Raw genomic sequence first — 20,165 nt, forward strand, 5'->3', positions numbered from 1 at the left:
CCGCCCAGACCCTCACCACAGACTCATCAGACTATGCCTGGGGTGCACACCTGGCGGCAGGTGCATACAGGTCCAATAGAGCCCACATCAAATACATCTGCACATCAACCAAAAAGAGATGTTAGCTGTCCAGCATGCATTGACAGCCTTCAGACCCCTTCTCTCCCCAGGGGCTCTACTGATCAAACCAGACAACGCCACTGTGATGTGGTATATCAACAAGCAGGGAGGGACTCACTCCTACCCTCTGTGAAGGCTCGCCATGACCCTTTGGCACACAGCCTCAGCCATGCAACTACACCTGTTAACACAATTCCTGCCAGGTTTTCTAAACTCTCTGGCAGACAACTTGAGCAGAAATCTTCTGGACCCACACAAATAGCAGCTAGACCAAAGAACCTTCACCCTTATAACTCAGAAATGGGACAACCCGAAGGTCACCCTCTTTGCCTTCCACTCAAACCATCAGCTCAGCAAGTTCTGCACCAGGAAGCCTCACTGCATGGCCTGGAAAGTGGATGCTCTATCCTTCCAGTGGGTCAACCTCTTGGTCTATGTATTTCCACCACTACCTCTCATTAGGTACTGCTCAAAATAAGGGAGGAAAAACCGAGGACAATCCTGATTGCCCTAGACTGGCCACGCCAGCACTGATATACACTGCTGTGCAGTCTGTCACCTGGGCCACCATGGCATCTCCCACAGATCCCAACACTCCTGACCCAGAGGGAAGGAGAATTCATGCATCCCCAATTGTAGACCCTCAATTTGGCAGCCTGGCTTATTCTCTGAACACTGCACAAGTTGCCAATCTCAGTAAACAGGTTCTAGATGTTGTACTTGAGGCCAGATGCCCTAGTACTAGAAAGTCTTATGCTGACAAATGGAAAAGGTTCTGCACCTGGATCCAGATCATGGGAGCCAATACAGCACAGCCCTCCCTACCTCTCATCTTGGATTACCTAGCTGACCTACTACACAGTAGTCTATCCTTTTCCTCTATTAAAATTCATGCCTCTGCTCATTTCAGCACTGAGCAACCTCTTTTCTTGTGCCCTCTCATCAAACAGTTCCTAAGAGGGACTAGCAACCTGAGGCCACCCAGAAGAGTACCTATCCCAGCTTGGGACCAAAACTTTGTGTTGGAAAAGTTCACTCTGCCCCCCCCCCCCCCCCCTTTGAACCAGCAGCTTCAGCAGAGTTAGTTTCTCTCATGGAAGACAGCCTTGCTTCTGGCCATCACTTCAGCAAAAAGAGTATCCGAGCTACAAGCAGTAATGGCTGTAGAGCCCTTCATCATATGCCATGCTGACAGGTTCTCCCTCAGGACTAACCCATCCTTCGTGCCAAAAGTGGTTTCCAGTGTGGCTCTCAACCAATCCATTCATTTGCCCACCTTTTTCCCTAACCCGCAAAACAAGGGGGAAAGGATACTGCACTCTCTAGATGTGCACAGACAGCTCAGATTCTATCTAGACAGGACTAAATCTTTCAGAAAGACTGATCAGTTAGTTAGCTTTGCTGCAGGAGCAGAGGGCAAAGCCATATCCAAACAAACCATTTCCAAATGGATAGCACACTGCATCCATTTCTGTTGCAAGCACCACGGGAAACCTCCCTCTAGGGGGGGGTCAGGACACACTCTACCAGGGCAACTTCCACCTCTGCAGCTTTCCTCACAGGAGTCCCCACCAGGGACCTCCTGGAGGCTGCAACATGGACATCTGTTCGTACCTTCGCCAAGCATTACCACCTGCCTATCTTCTCTAAATCCAGGGCAGGCTTTGCCACTGCAGTTTTGCAGGGCATCCTAGCCAGCCCCTAGTCTTCTTGACTGCCTCCACCCTTTTCTTCAGCTTTGGGAATCAACCCAAATGTGAAGACTGCAACAGTGAAACACGAAGAACATAGTACAGTTGTGTACACTTAACATAAATGTAGATATTAGAGTGTATTCACTGTTGCAGTCCTGGTTTCCCTCCACCCCCCTTTTCTCTCTCTCTCTCTCTCTCTCTCTCTCTCTCCTTACAAGGAACTTTTTGGTATTTACTTTTTACTGGTGGGGTACTTCCACCATATCCTGACTCCCACTTGAGGGCTCCTGACAGGGCAAGAAAAAACTGATGTAATGGCATCTGCTGCCTCCTTTATACTACTGACAACCTGACGTCAGTCCTGAAGCGACAGCAACCAACGCAGAAATACTAAGCCTCTGGTATTCGGGCAGACTGAGGGCTACCCTGACAGGAATAACCCAAATATGGTGACTGCAGCAGTGAATACACTCTAACATCTACATTTATGGTAAGTGTACACAACTGTACTTTTGAAGAGTAAGCATCCGAAAAGAAAGGGACCTTGAGAAAGGTGTTGAGCAGAGAGAGAGAGAGAGAGAGATCCAGAACCTGGTCTAAGAGAAGGTGGGACGAATTGTCAGAGAAGCAGACTTATCAGATAAAGAAGGCTTTTGGGCCATAGAAATCAGAGAAGCCTTAGAAGAGTGGGTCCACCTACCACCGTTACTACCCTTGGAGGCCTGACAGAGTTGCCTGTGAATAAAAGCAGATCTAGAAGGATAATTTTCCTGGAACTTGGGGATAGGAGTGAGAAAAATGTGTAAGGTCCTGCAAGGCTTTGCCTTTCTCTTGAAAATACTTAAACAGGTCAGCAGCAGCAGTCCTAGAAATATATTTATTATCCAAAGGAGCATCCAACAATGTGACCTTAATGTCCTCAGGCAAAGACTGGAGACAAAGCCAAGAATAATGCCTCATGACAGACCCAAAAATGGGTGACTTGAATGCACATATCAGAACAGACAGAGCAGGATATGAGGACTGCCTGGGTCCACATGGGTGGGGCAACAGGAATAAAGAAGCCATTCTAGACTTCTGTCTGGCACATGGCTTGATAGTAGCCAACACATGGTTCAGAAAGAAAGACGGTCACAAGATCGCATACAAGAGTAGTCAACATGCAACTCAGGTAGACTTCCTCCTAGCAAGGAAAAGGCACTGGGGCAGAATCCATGATTGCAAAGTCATCCCCAGTGAAACAGTCTGCCCACAGCGTAAACCACTAGTTGCAACAATCACCTGCAAGCAGTGGTCAGAGAAGGCTCTAATGTCAACAGAGATCAGGCTGAAGACCTGTAAGTTGACTGGAGAGAAAGTACAATAGTTCAAGGAATTACTCAAGGCTCTAGCACCCCAAGAAGAGGAAGAAATAGGTGGAGTTGAAGAAGAATGGCAGCACCTAAAAACAGCATGTGTTAGGACTACAGAAAATATATGTGGCCGAGCCAGGTGTAGAAATAAGGTACATAAAAGCTGGTGGTGGAATGTAGAAGTCCAGGAAGTTATCAAAAGAAAGAGTGCAGGAAGAAGTGGGAGACAGAAAAGACTGAACAGGCTAAGAAGGATTACTGGTTGGCTAACAAAGAAGCTAAGAAAGAAGTTACAATAGCAAAGAAAAGGGCATCAGAGGCACTGTACCAACTTCTGGAAAGTGACTCAGTAAGGGGCACAAAGAAACTATATCAGGTTGCAAGACAAAGACAGAAAGATAAAAGAAGGTAGTTAACACCCTTCATAAGGGATGCCATCAACAACCTGCTCACCAGCCCAGAGGACATCAAAGGCAGATGGAGTATTTCCAGCAGCTTCTGAATGAAGAAAACCCCACAGAAGCTGTACTGCCCCAGAAACGGCCTACAATGAGAGAAGAGGAGGATCCCACCCTAGAAGAAGTAAGAACAGCACTAAGGAATATGAAGTCAGGGAAAGCAGCAGGCTCAGATGAGGTCACAGCAGATATGATAAAGATGCTGGGCGAGATAGGGGAGAAATGGCTCCTGAGGGTACTAATAGCAGTGTGGAGAGAAAGGCGTATCCCGGATGACTGGAGAATAAGCATACTCCTGCCAGGGTACAAGAACAAGGGGACATCGAGGCATCAAACTCCTATCACATTGCATCAAAGTTCTGGAGAGGGTGATTGATAAGCAGATACGCAGAGTAGTAGAATGTAAGATGGGAGATGAGCAGGTTGGATTCGGATCAGGATGCAGCACAATTGACCCGATGTTTGCATTGAGATAGATACTTGAGAAGAAGCTAGAGATGAGAGAGTCCAACTTGGGCATTCCTAGACTTGGAGAAAACATACGACAAGATCCCAAGTAAGCTGATCTGGGCAGTACTGTGGTGGTTTGAAGTCCCAGAAACATTGGTAGAATTTGTATAGGCCAATGACTGAAGTACGAACAGTGTTCAGCATCTCAGAGGGGTTCCCAGTGGGTGTGGGTGTACATCAGGGTTCAGCTCTGAGCCCACTGCTAAGCATATTGGTGATGGACTACATTAGCAATTAGGTTGGAGGGGACAGATCAACAAAGCTGCTGTATGCAGATGATGTGGCAGTACAGGCAGACTCTGAGCTGGAACTTCAGCAAAGGATGGGAGAATGAAATGCAAATCTGAAGGTGCATGGGATGAAACTAAGCACAGATAAGACGGTGGTAATGGCAACAAAATGGGGAAATCAGAAGAAGCTGAGAATAGAGATAGAAGGGATGATAGTGGAACAGGTAAACTGCTTCAAGTATCCGGGAGGAGTAGTTGAGGAGAAGGGTAGTCTGAATGAAGAGGTCAAAGCTAGAATCAGAGGGGCTGCAGCCAACTGGCATAGAGTATCAGGTGTAGTCTATGACAGAAGAATGCCAAAGAAGCTGAAAAGTAAGGTGTACGAGACAGTGGTGCGACCAGTGCTACTGTATGGTACAGAAACCTGGGCAGTAAAGACAGAACAGTTGAAGAAGCTAGAGGTGATGGAAATGAAGTGCCTGAGAAAGGTGATAGGATGCACACTGTGGGCAGACGAAGAAATGAGGGCATAAGAGCAGAAGGCAAAGTAGCTCCAATTGCAGAAGAGATCAAAGAGAACAGATTACAGTGGTCTGGGCATGTGTAGAAAAGCAGAAGACAATCTGGTGAGGAAGATTTGGGACTGACAGGAAGAAGATAAGAGGAAGCAAGGACATCCAGCAAAGAGGTGGATGGATTGTGTGAAAGAAGATCTGCGACAGTCAGGCATGAGTGTTGAAGAAGGCATGTAGAAAAAGGGAGACTGATTCTGATGATGACAGACCCAAAAGCTGAAACCCTGGAAGAGGCATCAGCAGCATCAAAGCTACACTTGAGTGGTGAGCCACTTGAGATGCAAAACCCAAAATAGATAAGGCAGAAGATTTGTCTTCAGAATCAGGGAGGTCAGAAATAATCTGACAAGTCTGAGAAAATAAGACAAGAGCATACCTGGTCGTTTGGGTCTGGTAATTAATAGCCCTAAAGGCCAAAGTAGAAGCAGTGTAAATGTTCTTACCAATCCCCTCCATTGCTCTACTGCCCTTAGCAGAAAGCAAAAGTTTGGAAGAGGGCAAGAACTTGGAGGGTTTGTCAGTAGAGACTGACACCACAGCAGGATTAGCAGAAGGACATTTAAATAAAAATTGACAATCCTCAGGAACTTTACCGGCTTCTTAGGAGCAGGAGGCTGAGAATCAGGAAACTTGGAAACAGCAATGAAATTGTCTGTTTAACAAGATCACCAACACAGGAAAACCTGCAGATGGTTTAGGACTATCACCTCAAGCAACTCATAATATCCCCTCTGAGTACAAGACACTTGAAGAATCCCACTTAAAGTATTCCATCATCCTAGCAATTGAGTCCCCAAAGGACAGTTTCTCAAAAGGAGAGACAGAGTTAGCAGACTGCTCATCAGAAGTATAAGCCAAAAACAAATGCATCTGTGAAGAATAGAACAAAGACTTCTCATTAGATGGACCAAAACATGCTTTCTGTTTTGTCTTTTCTTGGAAGGGACATCAGCCCTAACAAATACCAGAGGCTCTGACCCTTTGATAAGAGAACCTGGAACCTCTTCCATGTCCATTGTCTGCAGAATCCATCTAGGATCCTCCAAGATAATCAATCTCAGTTCCCCCTCAACATCCAGAGCAGATGCCTGCAAAGCCTCAGAGGATGTGCAAAAGTGCAAAAAAGATGGATCCATGCCAGCCTCCCACGTAGTTGTGGCAAGAGGAATCCAAATTAGATGTTGAATAGCCTACAGAGCTACAGATGCCTATTTCTAGAGGGATGTCTGGTGGAGGCTGGGCAACTAAAGAATCCAGCCAAGACTTCTTGGGACACCTACTTACCTAGAGGGAGTATCCCAGCATTAAAATATTCTACCATGTTACACTGGGCTAACTGTTTAAGCCATTGGTTTTCAAGATAAATGGCCAGGGAAGACTAACAGCTTCTGTGTATGTTAGGCTCAAACGCCTTAAAGATATTACAAGATGCATGATCGTGGGAAGTACCCAAACAAAAGAAACACTCTTCATAATGATTCTTATGGTTCATAGGTTGGTACTAGGCTATCAGCCCTAGGGCCTATACAAGCCTAACCATAACAATTCCCTGGCTATTTCTTCCCACAGTATTTACTTCCCTGGACCCCTGTCTAGCAGGGTGACTGACGTGATCCCAGGGGTGAATTTCCGATCTCCCATCCAATCATCAAGGCTCCTTTTGAAAAGGGCCAAAGAGTCACTCTGCTTGACATGTATGGGCAGTCTATTCCAGAGTCTGGGGAGTCTCTGCATTAGGAACCTATCCTTCCAGCATGTTTTGTTCATTGTGATGACAAGGTTTAGATCCCTCGAGCATGTGTCTGAGAGATTGGGATTTCTTTAAGTGTAGCATGTCCAACAGCTCTGGGTTTGACCTGGACTTGTATGTTAAGCAGAGATTGCCTCTGAGTAGACTATATGCGACAGAGTATAGGTGGAGTTCTTTTAGACGGTCAGCATACGGCGTCTGCTTTAGGCCTGTGATTCTTTTATTGAGGTATTTCTGCGGCCTTTCCAGTTGCAGATCTCTTGAGAGATGCATACCAAACAAAGTGTTGTATTCTATAATGGGTCTTATGAGGGATGAGTACAGTGGGATAATGACCTCCTTTTTTCTGGATGAAAAGCCCTTAGTGATGAAGTGTGCCACATAGAAGGATTTCCTGACTGTTGTGGCGACGTGGTTATTGAAGGTGAGACCACTATCCACCTGTGTCCCTAAGTCTCTTATCACACTTTCGGTGTTTAGTGTACTGCCACCTATGTGGTAATTCACGGGTACATGTTTTTTCCCAAAGAGGATAACTATACATTTCTTGGCATTGAGCTTGAGCCCATGGCTCTGGCACCAAGCATCTGTTTCTGTAGGGCCCTTTTGTAGAATATCCACATAATTTGGGGATTCAATAATGGCTCCCAGTTTGCAGTCATCTGCGAACTTTGTTAGCCAGAGTCCCTTAGTGTTGGCCTGTACTTCAAAGACGTAGATGCCAAACAAGAGTGGTTCCAGGACTGAACCCTGAGGTACTCCACTTGTCTGCAGCTAGATTTGGAGTCGGCTACTTTTATAGTGTGGGTTCTGTCAGTAAGCCAGTTGGCAGCCCATCGAGTGACATAGGGATTAATGCCCAGCATAGTAAGTTTATCAGCATAGTAAGTTTATCTATGATTCCAGAGTGGGGGATGGTGTCAAAGGCCTTGGCGAGGTCCAGGTATTCTGTGTGGACCACCTTACCCTTGTCCACCACTCTGGAGACTGATTCAAAGAAGTCAATCAGGTTCAGGAGACAAGATCAGCCCTTCACTAACCCAAACCACGTGAGTTCCGGTGTTTGAAGGTTGCCAATGTCTTTGTTTATAAGTTCCATGATAATACATTCAATGGCCTTGCAGATCAGGCACGTCAGACTGATGGGACAGTAGTTCCCGGGATCCAAGATGGATCCCCACCTTGTGGAGTGGGATAACTGTAGCTGTGCGCCACTCAGTGGGCACAAAGCCTGAGGTGAGGCTATGATTAAACATGACACTTAGGTGAGGTGCCAGTTCATGTTGTAGTTCATGTAGTACTCAGCCTCAGATGTCATCTGGTACCATGGATGCTGTATTCTTAGCTTTGGAGAGATTGTTTTTTACCTGAATGGCCATTATTACCTGAATTTGGCAGTCTTTCGGTATTGAGATGGGCCCTTTAGGGGGTGAGAGTGGGTGAAGTTTGCACTGAATCACTCTGCCAGGATATTGGCAATATCCTTGGGATCAGTATATTTAATGCCATTCTGTTGTAGCTCAGAGCAGATCTGAGCATTGCCATTTAGATTCTTGACATAGCTATAGAATGCCTTGTGGTTGCCTTTGGAATCTTTGGCAATTTTATTTTTGTAACTAGCTTTGGGGGATTTTATGAGGGATCTCTGCTTCTTACTGAGGCTGGTAAGGGAGTTTTTTGCATCCTGGGATTTTCCTCTTTTCTGCAACAGTTTCTTCCTAGAGGGAATCTGCTTCGCACACTGACATTTTCCCTTCTTGGATGGCATGAACTGTGTAGGTAAGCAAAATAAAATGCAAGACCAAAGAAAAGAGAAAAAAAAAAATCAACCCTAGGTATTCTGCACAGCAATAAGGCATTCAGCCCAACAAGCAGTAACGGTGTTCGACAGTCAAGATTTTTTTTTAACTGTGTCTGTACATCACTTTTATGTCCTATGTTCTGTACAGGGCGCATATTTCTGGCAAACGGTACATACAGGATCATTAGACTTTGATATACAGGCAAAATGTCAGGCTGCACTGGGCAAAAGATCCTTAACATTAAGAATACTGCAGCAGTGATATAGAAGGGCAGCAAGCTGTCCCTCAATCACACTGTTCACCTTATCCACTTTTCTTTCTCAATCCTCAAAACAGGAAGGAAAGAATCTTATATTATCTAGAAATTTACAGGCAACTCAGATTTTAACTGGTTAAAACAAAATCCTTCAGAAAGAGTGACCAGCTGTTTATATCTTTTACAAACTCTAAGCTGGGCTAGCTGATCGCCAAACAAATTATTGCAACATGGATCTCTAAGGCTATCTCTTTCTGCTACTTGCATTATGCTAAGACCCTGACCTCTTGCCTGAAAGCTCATTCCATTAGAGCAGTGACATCTTTGAGGGCTTTTCACAAGGGAGTAGATGCCAGGTCTAACTTGGAAGCTGTCACTTGGTCGTCTGTACACACCTTTACCAAACATTACAAAATTGATGCTTTCTCCAGGTCCAGGGCAGCCTTTACTAGGTCAATCCTATCTGGACTGCTGGACAACTCTTCTACTCAGTAGTCAACCCCCCTTCCTACTTCCTTCAGCTTTTGGAATCACCCAAATGTCAGGAATACTGAAGCAATCATTTCAGTCAGTACATCATGCAATTGTGTAATAACATACCATAACAGAAGTCCTACTGATTACTGTTGGAGTATTCCATCCCACCCTCCTTCTCTTCTTCACTACCTTACTTCAACATTCCTTTTCTTCTCTCTCTTTGTGTTTAATGTCTGCGATATCACATGGGAATGGGGGAGTTTGCCCGTTAGAACTACACCCTTCAACTGACCAGTGTCCCTCTCTCAGTAGTCTTCTGGTCACTTACTTGGAGATAGTCTGAGGATCCACGGTCATATGTTCATCTGTACACTGCTGTGTTTACGAGATGAGGTCACAGGTTGGACATAACGACCTTGAGAAGGTAAAGCTTTGGTACCCAGCCAGACAACTGCATACCAAGAGTACTGCAACAATGGTCAGTAGGAAGTTCGTATATAACTGTACAATTTCCAAATAGTTGTCTAAGACTGTTTTCTTTTGTTATACTCACCATCACAAAACTGTTCCAGACAAGTTCAAGGCCTACTGTCTCAGGACCTTTTCTTCATCTATGGCTTTTTGGAAAGGGTTGGATTCTAGAAGTATTCTAGAAGCTGCTGCTTGGGCCAAACCTTTCAATTGTACAGCTTTTCACAAAATGTCCAAATTTTTAGCTCATATTTTTGGCCTGTTCCTCTGGCAAATCACTGGGATGATATGAGGAGTGAAGTCAGTAAATAATGACATACATTTGAGTTTCAGACTTCAAATCCTTCAGAAAATGTATGCTGAAACAAACCCTGTTACTGTAACAACTTTCTAAGTTTATAAGAGCAATATTTAAAATCTGTCCCTATTCTTGGGCCTTTGTCCCCCCATTTTGTTGGGCTTTGTCCAGATTTCTTTCACTAAGAGGTTGAGAGGTATAATTTGGGCCTTTGTACATAATTTTACAAAGCACTATAAGTTTGATTCTTTCTGTAGATCCACGTCAAGCTTTGCTAGAATCATTCTGCAGGGGGTCTTGGACTCTTCTACTTCCACCTCCCAAATGTAGTTGGCAAAGGTAATTACTCATAGCTAAGGTTACTGCAGCAGTGATCATTTAAACATCTGCTGCTCTAGTAAGTTTAACTTGCACAACTGTACTTTCCTGTTTGCTTTCCCACCCATTCCACTAATATCCAGGGTACTTCAGAAAGAATCCCCCAAGATCATTGTGGTGATTCCCTTCTGGCCCAGGCAGCTGTGGTTCACCCTTCTTTTGAAATGACCAGGGGCAGTTACCACAAGCTCCCTCATAGTCTGGATCTACTCACACCCAGAACAAGTGTTTGATACATCCCAACATCAGTCAACTTCAGCTGACTACCCCTAGATGATAAGGTCTTAATTCATTTTAGGCACCTGTTTACTGAGGATGTGCAGTAGATACTAATGGAAGCAAAAAAGCCTGTTACTAGAAAAGCCTATATTAACAAACAGAAAGATTTTCTAGTTGGTGCCAACAACAAAACCAGCACATGTTCAGGGCTAGTTCTCAGTTTTTTACAATATTGTTGTGTGTTACTATCTTATGACCTTTCTTGTTCTTCTCCCAAGGTTCACATAGCTGCCATTTCAGAGTGTCTGCCCATGGATTTTCTTCTTCTTCTTTCGGCTTTTCCCGGTTAGGGGTCGCCACAGCGGATCATCTGTCCACTCATGATTGGCAGTGAAGTTTTACGGTGTCTAGTTGCCAGCCTGGCACCCAACCTTCCACAGAAGGCACACACATGCACCCACTCACACCTAGGGCCAATTTAGAGTATCCAATCCACCTACTGCATGCCTTTGGGATGTGGGAGGAAACCTACGCGACCACAGGGAGGACATGCAGACTCCGCACAGAAGGCACCCCAGCCGAGAATTGAACCGGCAAACCTCTTGCTGTGAGGCGGCAACGCTAACCACTGCACCACCGTGGCCACCCAATGTCTGCCCATGGATGATCCTCTTTTAATACAGTACCATGTCAAAATGTTTTTGAAAGGGGTTTTGTACAAGAGACTTCCAGGTAAACTGGTGGCTCCTCTCTGGGATCTTAATTTTATGTTAGACAAGCTAATATTTGCTCCATTTCAACCAGCTAATCTGACAGACTTGAGGTTTTTAACATGGAAAGTAGTTTTACTGATTGCTCTGACCTCTAAAAGAAGATTGAGTTGTAAGCTCTTATTGTGAATCAACCCTATTGCATTTTCCATAGGCCGGGGTTTCTCAGAGAATTAATCCTTCTTTTAGTCCTAAAGTGGTATCAAATAAAAATGAGGGAGAAAGGGAACTTTATACCTTGGATGCCCACAGACAGCCTTGGTACTGCTTTGCCTGAACTAAGTATTTCAGATCTTCGGATCAATGGTTTACTTTTTGTGAAGGTAATAAGGGACAACCTGTGTCAAAGTAGTCTATTTCCAAATGGCTGTCTAAGCCTATTATCTTTTGTTATATACACCATAACCAAACTATTCCAGTGTGGTCAAGGCTTACTCTGCCAGGGCTTCTGCTTCATCTGTGGCTTTTTGGAAAGGGTTGAATTCTAGAAGTATTCTAGGAATGATTTGTTTTTCTGGATGCACTTTTACAAAGCACTATATGCTTGATTATTTCCCTTGTGCCAGGTTAGGCTTTACCAAGGCCATTCTCCAGGGGCTCCTGAGCCCTTCTTCCATTTTTGAAATGTAGAAAGCTAGGATAATCTACCCATATAGTTAAGCTACATCAGCAGTGATTAATATGATGAATATAGTACAGGTAAAATTACCATAACAGTAGATGTTCAAATTATCACTGCTTAAGTAGTTACTCCCTCTCTCCATCCCCTTGTTTTTGGTGTGGTTTTTATGCCAGGGTGTTGACATTTATTTTTTGCTGTCCCTAGTATTGGCCTTTCTGGGCTCAGTCTCTCTCCCTCTCTCTGTTGGCAGGAAAAGTCTGAAGGGGTTGGTGCCCAAATGTGTCTTGTAGTCAGCTGAGATCGAACTGCCTGACAGTTTGGGGCATGGCAGATGTCCTGAAGCTGTGGTAAGGCTACTGCAGCAATGGTCATTCAAACATCTACTGTTCTGTTTTATGGAGACATAGTTATTGAGCCTTTTTTGTTTGTTGCATTTAACCTAATATGCTACACCAACTCATGATTCTAATTTACTCTCCCATCCCCTGCCCCTAGGATTCCTTTCTAATTTTTCAAGGATAAAAAATAAAATTTTATGAAATTTTTATTCAGTTTCTTATGTTTAATATCATAGTAATGTTCATATATCTGGCTGTGTAACAGTTGTTCATTTTTTCCCACGTAAAAGCATTAACATGTAGGGAAGGAAGCCAAATATATTACTCCATTTGTCTGACAAGTGCAGCGGCCTTGACATCCAATAGTTTTTGCACATCCTGTACAACAATATTTAGTGTATCACTGAGATATTTTCAGTATATACAGTGTCCACATTTGAACATCCCTTTATGAACATTATTGCTGTGGTGTTTATCTGCCTTGTCATTTTCAAATATCTACAAGTTCTTTTCCCTATTTTATACAGTTAATGTTTTTTTTACCTAATTTCTTTTTAAATTCAGAATAAAGTGCCAGCTGCCAGTTCCTAACAAGCACTTGTCTAACATCATTGCCATCCTTAAAAATGTTATAACCATAGATTTTGCCATATCAGATCTCAGTACTCAATAAATTCTTCCAACTTTTTAATGTCACCTTTCCAGAAGATAAATATATCATCCAAAAATTTGTCATAATTATATATATTATCCTTAAACTCTGAGGTAAATATAACATTTTCCTTCCAGGCCAATAGGACCAAGTTAGCAAAAATGGGTGCACAAGTGGCACACATAGCTACACTTGTCACTCGATTAAAATATTCTCTTTCAAAAAAAAAAAAATTGAGTACACTCTCTATAACATCAACCAGTTTTATAACATCTTTGTTGGATAACACTTAAAATTCATGAAGTTTCTTAGAAAACCAGTTGAGGCGAATGGCATGTGATATGACCATAAACAAATTGCTTACATCACTGGTAACAAGCAGAAGTTGACTGTCATATTGCACGTGGTGTAAACTGTTAAGAAAATTATGTAAATCCTTCTGCGCAGAAGAATATTTTTAATCTAGTAACAGGTGTAGCTATGGGCACCACTTGACCACCCATTTTAACTTGGTGCTATTCACCTGGTAGAAAAAATATATTTACCTCTTGAGTTTAAGGATAATATATTTTGGCAGGTTTCAGGGTGATATATTTGTCCTACGGAAAGATGACCATAAAAAGGCTGGGAAAATGTATTGAGTACATTTCCCATACAGCCCCCTTTTTTTTAAATTTACGTTTTCAACATATCAGGTCACAATCAACTCCCCAGATGTTAGTATACAAAAAAAACTTGAAAGTAGGTTTGATTCTACAATTTTTCTGAAGAATGCATTTTGTAATGCATACTTACATTTCAGTAGCTTGTCATCTTTATCATCCAAAAAGGAATGTAATTAAAGGTCAATTGGTATGTTTATCTATATTAATTACTGACAACACATTCAGAAATGAAATGATATCTTGTTGGACATGTTTAAGGATAGAGAATACACCAAGGATCTCCTTTTAGATGCAAGAGATGAGGTTGAAAAATACAGGCACACACATTATCAACCTGTTTTACATTATGGGCACTGTAAAAAAAATTAATGACAAGCACACAAGCAAAAGCTATGGTTATACCCTTTTTAAGGATTCCAATGGAATTGCTTGTTGGGAAATGACAGCTGGCATTTAATTCTGAATCTAAAAGAAATTATGTGAAAATCTGGTAACTGTATATAGTAGGAAAAATACCTTAAGGATGAATTTGAAATGGGCAAGGTAAATATCACAGCAGTAATACCCATAAAGGGATGTTCGAATGTGAATGTTGTAAGTTTTGTAGACATATCAGTGATGGACCAAATATTGTTGTACAGGGATATGCAAAAACTATTGGATGTCAAGACCATTGTAACTGTAAGACTAGCAGGGTAGTACATTTCTTTTCCTGCCTGTCATGTAAAAGTTTTTATGTGGGAAAGATGGAATAATGGTTGTGCAATCAGATATATGAACATTGTTATGATACTAAACATAGGAACTTTAATAAATCGTTAAATACATACATTGGTTTATAAACATTTCATTATTTATCCTTGAAGAAAAAAGATAAATATGTGGGAAAGATTGAATGATGGTTGTGCGATCGGACTTTCTTGTGCATATTGTACTAGATTACTCGTTCTGTTCCTGAGTTCTTACTAGTTCTCCTTTTATATTTTACACTACCATCTTCATCTACTAGTCTGCTTAAGTAACGTGATACTTCTCTTTTTCCTTGTAAAAATATCTTTGCTTATATAAATAAAACTTATTGTTTAGATTGTGTCACATAATTAGAAAGTAATCGTCCAATGGATTATGTATTTATATTTATTTCTCTACTTTTCTCACATAATTTTGCCATTCAGAACAATTGTATATGTTCACATAGTAATATGATCTTCTGTAGCTGTATTACTAATCTGTTTCCTTCATTTCATACTCTCTTTTCCCTTTTATTCCTTTGCCAATTTTTATATTTTCCTTGTTTTCTTGTATCTCTAGCCATATTGTAAGATCAGAAAATCCTGTTTCAGCTACCTCCCTTCTCCTATAACTAAACCTTCTGATACTATAAAATAATCTATTTCAGTTCTATATGTACTGCTTTTATAAGTCCAGGAATTTTTGTCCCAGTGTTTTAACTTACTGCATCTTATGACTGCTAACATTTTTCTTCTATCATTTCCTTTCTTTTTACTCTTGCTTCTTAAATCAAAATTAAAGTATCCTGTTATAATATTCATATTTATCACTACATGGTCTAAAATCTGATGAAATAAGGTTTCCCTTTCTGTCTAAAAATCTGATGAAATAAGGTTTCCCTTTCTTTACAGTTAATATAAGCTTATGTTACAATTCTACATATTTGTTCTTTCCATTTTAATCTTGCCATTTTTGCTAAAGTTGCATCTAATAATCTTTACTGTATTTCTATAGAATGTCTATTCCAGAGCATTCCACAAATTCCAAATTAACTTTTTTCCCCATAGTTTCTTTATTTGTAAGTTTTCTTCATTTGTTAAAAATCTTGTCTCTTCTAACATAAGTACATCTACATCACATGTATTACATCACTCCAAAATCCCTATTCTTATTACTATATTCATACATTTACAGATTTTCATTTTCCCTTTTCCTTCGATTAATAGTTTCATAAGTTTTTGCACCATGTCCCATTTCCCCACAAATACAAAATTTTCTTTTATCATAATTCTTTATCAAATATCCTTGTCAAAAAAAAAAAAACATCTTTTGGGTGGTCCCCAGTATTTTATGATACCCCTATACCCCCCCCCATTTGTCATGCTTGCTATGTGTATAATTTATTCTCTTTCTATTTTTAACACAGTATATTACAATCCTATCCACCAGTTCATAAACCCCTTTTATCATAAACTTTTGCAATGTCCAGGGTTTATTTATTACATAAAGTTTTCAGTTGCCCCTTCAAAGTCTTTCTAAATTGTACATGAATTTTCTTTATGTCCCTTTGAAATTGCTTTGTCACATAAAAATTCCATAGGTTACAGTCATTCTTTTTTTCATATTCTCCAAGAAATTTTTCTATTAAAAAAGTCTCAAGTATACTGTCACAAGAATGTCTTGGTTAATAAAAATAAATGTGCTTACCCTATGTACTTTTACACCCAAAGGAGCTATTAAATTCATACCTGTCATTTGTTTGTCTTCTTTACATTGAATCCTTACTGCATACTTCCATTTTCCTCTGCATTCTTTTCTGCTATTCCCACTTTGCCGCCTTCTATTTTCTCTGCATATGTTTTCTTTTCCATCTCACCACTATTCTTCAGGATTGTCTCTGCATCCATCTTTTGCATACTCTCAATAATGTCCCCCCAGGAAACTTCTCCTTCATTTTCTGGCTCACTCTGCATCAGCATTTCTTTAAGTAATTCATCCCACAACTCTTCCAACTGGAGGGTTGCAAGTATACATCCATCATTTGCTGACTTACCTCTATCAAACAGATGCCTTTGAAACATCTCATCAGGTTCCTGCATGCATTCTCCAGCCTCAATGTTTGCTTTCTCCTCCGTTTCTCTCGCCACTCCATTATTTCCTTCTCTCTCTCTGCCTCCCTGTTTTTCTGGGCTGCCCTTAACCTGGAAGAGAAACAGGAAGTGTTTCTGCAAAATGAGCCCCACTTGCAGCAGTGATGAGTCGGGGAAGTTTCCTGATGCCTTGGCCACATTTCTCCTTGTAGTACCGTGGATTGTTGTGTCTTTCGGCTTTTCACGGTTAGGGGTCGCCACAGCGGAACTCCGGTCCGCTAATGATTGGCAGTTAATTTTTACATACCGAGTTGCCAGCTCTGACTTACAAAATTCAACGAAGGTACGCCCATTCACACGTCTCCACGAAGAAGACGCTCTAGCTGAGAATCGAACCGGACAGCGTCTTACTGGGAGGCGACAATGCTACCGCAGCACCACCACCGTGGGTATCCCATAAAAACTGATCACTAACCTAATATGAGGAACTCTGTCAACAGAGGATAAATAAGTACAATAAATGTGTTTTTGAGAGTTTTGTTACAGTATGCTTCAGAAGAAGAAAATAATTTAGTTTCTTCAAGATGTGGTGAGTACTGACATCTCTACAGCTTATTTGTCATTAGTCTGTATACTAGTTGGTATCCATGCACAACAGTTTAGTTTCTAAGGCCAGAGTTAGTACAAGTAAAAAATGATTTGCTTTATTTTGTCCATGTTTCTTGTTTTCTTACATCCTTGGCCAGTGTGAAACATAAACATGACTGTATTCACCGTATATACAGGTGATGTGCTCATGCAGCAGAACATTTCTGTGTCATGATAAATTTCATTGCAGGACGGTATTTGGTGACCCTGCATTTCTGCTTGTGTCAGCCTAACTGAAACTGCTTTCCTGCTTTTTATGACAGAGACATCCCAATGCCACTGGTGACATCAGGAGTGGAGCATGGCAACCTCCGTGAATTGGCTTTGGCTAGGATGAAGGACTTTGGTACAGAAGTGAGTGAAACATTTGACTTTTGAGGTTTGTTTATTTTGAGGAGGTCTTGCTCCAGATCAAGATATAGTGATAATATTTTTTTTGTGTTTGTTTTTGGAGTTAAGGGATTGCTGATGATATAATCCTTATTTGCTTTTGTTACTTTAAATAAACAGCTATGTGTAAAGTGAGTTTAACTTCTAGATGATTTGTGAACTTTGCCATTGAACACTAAACACTGAAGATAGTGGCTCCAGATTGACTCTACAATTTCAAAAGAACGCTTCCTTTACAAGGTTGCTTTTCATGTTCTCCTTTCTTTTTCTTTAATGGTAACCTGACCTAGCTAATTTTCGAGAAAGGTTTAAAACTGCAGTGTGACAGAGATGATCATTTATACCATCTCGAAGTGCACAAATATGTTTTAGAGAAATGTTGAGGATATTTTCTGGCAGAGTTTTGCATTAGAACACTGAGTATAACAAGGGTTAGGTTATGTACAGACTTCATTGAAAACAACCTTTTCTTTTCTAATGTTGGGTGCTCATTATTTCTTGGCTTCTTACTAAGCTTATGCAAAGGAGGCCAACTAGAAGCTCAGCCACATCACCCAGTCCCTAGTAGGAGACTAGCAGTGTCCCATTCTCCTCATATCCTTGGTGAAAATTTGTGATATCTCGGCCAGTCATCCAGACTGGTTTTAAAAGTTGCTAGGGAAGGCAGTTATTCCAAAAAAGATTGGCATGTTGAGTTCGGTATTTGCCTGCTCATCATGTAGTATTGATGTGGTTGTTTATTTGCAGTGGCTTTACATTTGTTCTGTTTAAGTGAAGGAGTTCAAAAAGTGCTGGGTAGCTCATAGCACAGAAGGCTAAGTACAGATCACCCCTCAGGAGTCTGTATGACAGATCTTTTAGTTTCTTAGAGTAGCTCTGGGTACTGAGACCTGTGATCTTTTTAGTGTGGAAACATTGATGTCTCTCAATCTGGTTTAGGTGTTTGGTGAGGTAAATGCCAAAGGGAACATTATGTCTCAATGATGGGGCTAATAAGGGATGAATACGTGAGACTGTAACTTCCTTTGTCATTGAGGAGATCCTTCAAAGATTGATAAACTATCCAAGGTAGTAAGATTACCTAACCATCATAGAGATTTGGCAGTCAAAGTATAGTCTGTTGTGAGCATATGTACCCAAGTCCCTGCTGACCGTGTCAAATTTAAATGGAATGTTATATATATGGTATGCAACAGTGATACTAGATTTATCAAAGGAAAATGTGATATATTTCTTGGTGCTGAGGACAAGCCCCTGATTAATACACCCATTGTTTGTTCCAGTCCTTGTAACACTGTTTGAGTATTAGTGTGATGATGAGAAGCATTGCCATCTGTGCCAGGGAGACTGGGGCAGTGCATGTGTAAAGTGTGCCAACATGCTTAGCTGGAGTTTTGTAAATAACTTTGTGTCATTTGACTATCACACTAACTTGTACAGATGTTTGTTAAAAATGCATCAACAGTGTTATAACTGATTAGATGTTTATTTAAAAAAAGAATTCTATAATTTTCAAATACTGCAACAGATCTTAGAAAAGGTCTGAGTCTGTACTTTACCACAGTCATGTGTTCAAATGTGATGTCATTTTATAACCAGCACTGAGGGGATGAACTCACAGATCAGCTTGCTTTGTTTTCTTTGGAACCTGATGTAAAAATCTATGACAGTTATCACAGTTCAGTTAGATAAGCTGGAAGAACATCACCTTGCCTTGTGGAAGTAAGCAACTCAGCAGCTAATCTTGCCATGTTGTATTAAGTTAGCTAGGGAGCAGCTTTTCTTTAGACCGTCTGGAATTACAGTAAGATTAGCTAGGTATTGTTTTTCTGCATCTACTTAAATCTGTCCAACTGTGTTATTTTTTATTTCTCCTGTGATTGAAACTCTGATGTTTATTGCACTTCTTCTTCTTCTTTCAACTTTTCCCAGTTAGGGGTCGCCACAGTGGATCACCTGTCCGCTCATGATTGGCAGTGGAGTTTTACAGTGTCGAGTTGCCAGCCCGGCGCCCAATCTTCCACAGAAGGCACATACACGCACACACACCTAGGGCCAATTTAGTGTGTCCAATCCACCTACAGCATGTCTTTGGGATATGGGAGGAAACAGGAGCACCCGGAGGAAACCCATGCGACCACAGGGAGGACATGCAGACTCGGCACAGAAGGTACCCCATTCTGGGATTGAACCAGTGAACCTCTTGCTGTGAGGCAGCAATGCTAACCACTGCACCACCGTGGCTGCCCTTCTGATGTTTATTGCACTTAAATATTTAATATTCTCATGTTTTCTATTTTATTATTTATTATTAAATATTTTAGACCTTTTATTGTGGCTGGTCTTCTAGACATTACTTTTAACATATTGAGAGTACTTGTGCTTATTCTAGTGATGCTTTGGCCACTCAGAAAAACCTTGCTGCTTGGGTTACACTACCTTTTGTTAGTATTGATTTTACTCAGTATAATTAGATACCCTTGTAAGAGCCTGACCGTGATTGGCTGGTGGCAGCATCATTACCTTATTGTCTGGGCATAAGGGGGCACAGCTAGGAAATCTTTGCCAGCCTTTCCCAGGAGAAACGTATATATGTGTGTATGTGTGTGTGTGTGTGTGTGTGTGTGTGTGTTAAAATCAAACACCCAGGTGTGGATGTGTCAATCAC

The 20,165-nt window shown here is 41.4% G+C and overlaps 1 protein-coding gene across 2 annotated transcripts in view; it reads left to right on the forward strand.

Annotated features, from left to right (window-relative positions):
- Nucleotides 1-20,165, forward strand: part of ELP3 (elongator acetyltransferase complex subunit 3) — a 1,566,942-nt gene that overhangs the window by 744,732 nt on the left and 802,045 nt on the right. For both annotated transcript variants that reach the window (XM_044061854.1, XM_044061853.1), the window contains exon 11: nt 17,371-17,461. In XM_044061854.1, the coding sequence (XP_043917789.1) occupies nt 17,371-17,461 (91 nt within the window). The remainder of the gene's footprint in view (nt 1-17,370; nt 17,462-20,165) is intronic.

Source organism: Protopterus annectens, chromosome 2.part0 (genome assembly GCF_019279795.1).
Source record: "Protopterus annectens isolate FY-2018-M chromosome 2.part0, PAN1.0, whole genome shotgun sequence".
Lineage (NCBI taxonomy): Eukaryota > Metazoa > Chordata > Ceratodontiformes > Protopteridae > Protopterus > Protopterus annectens.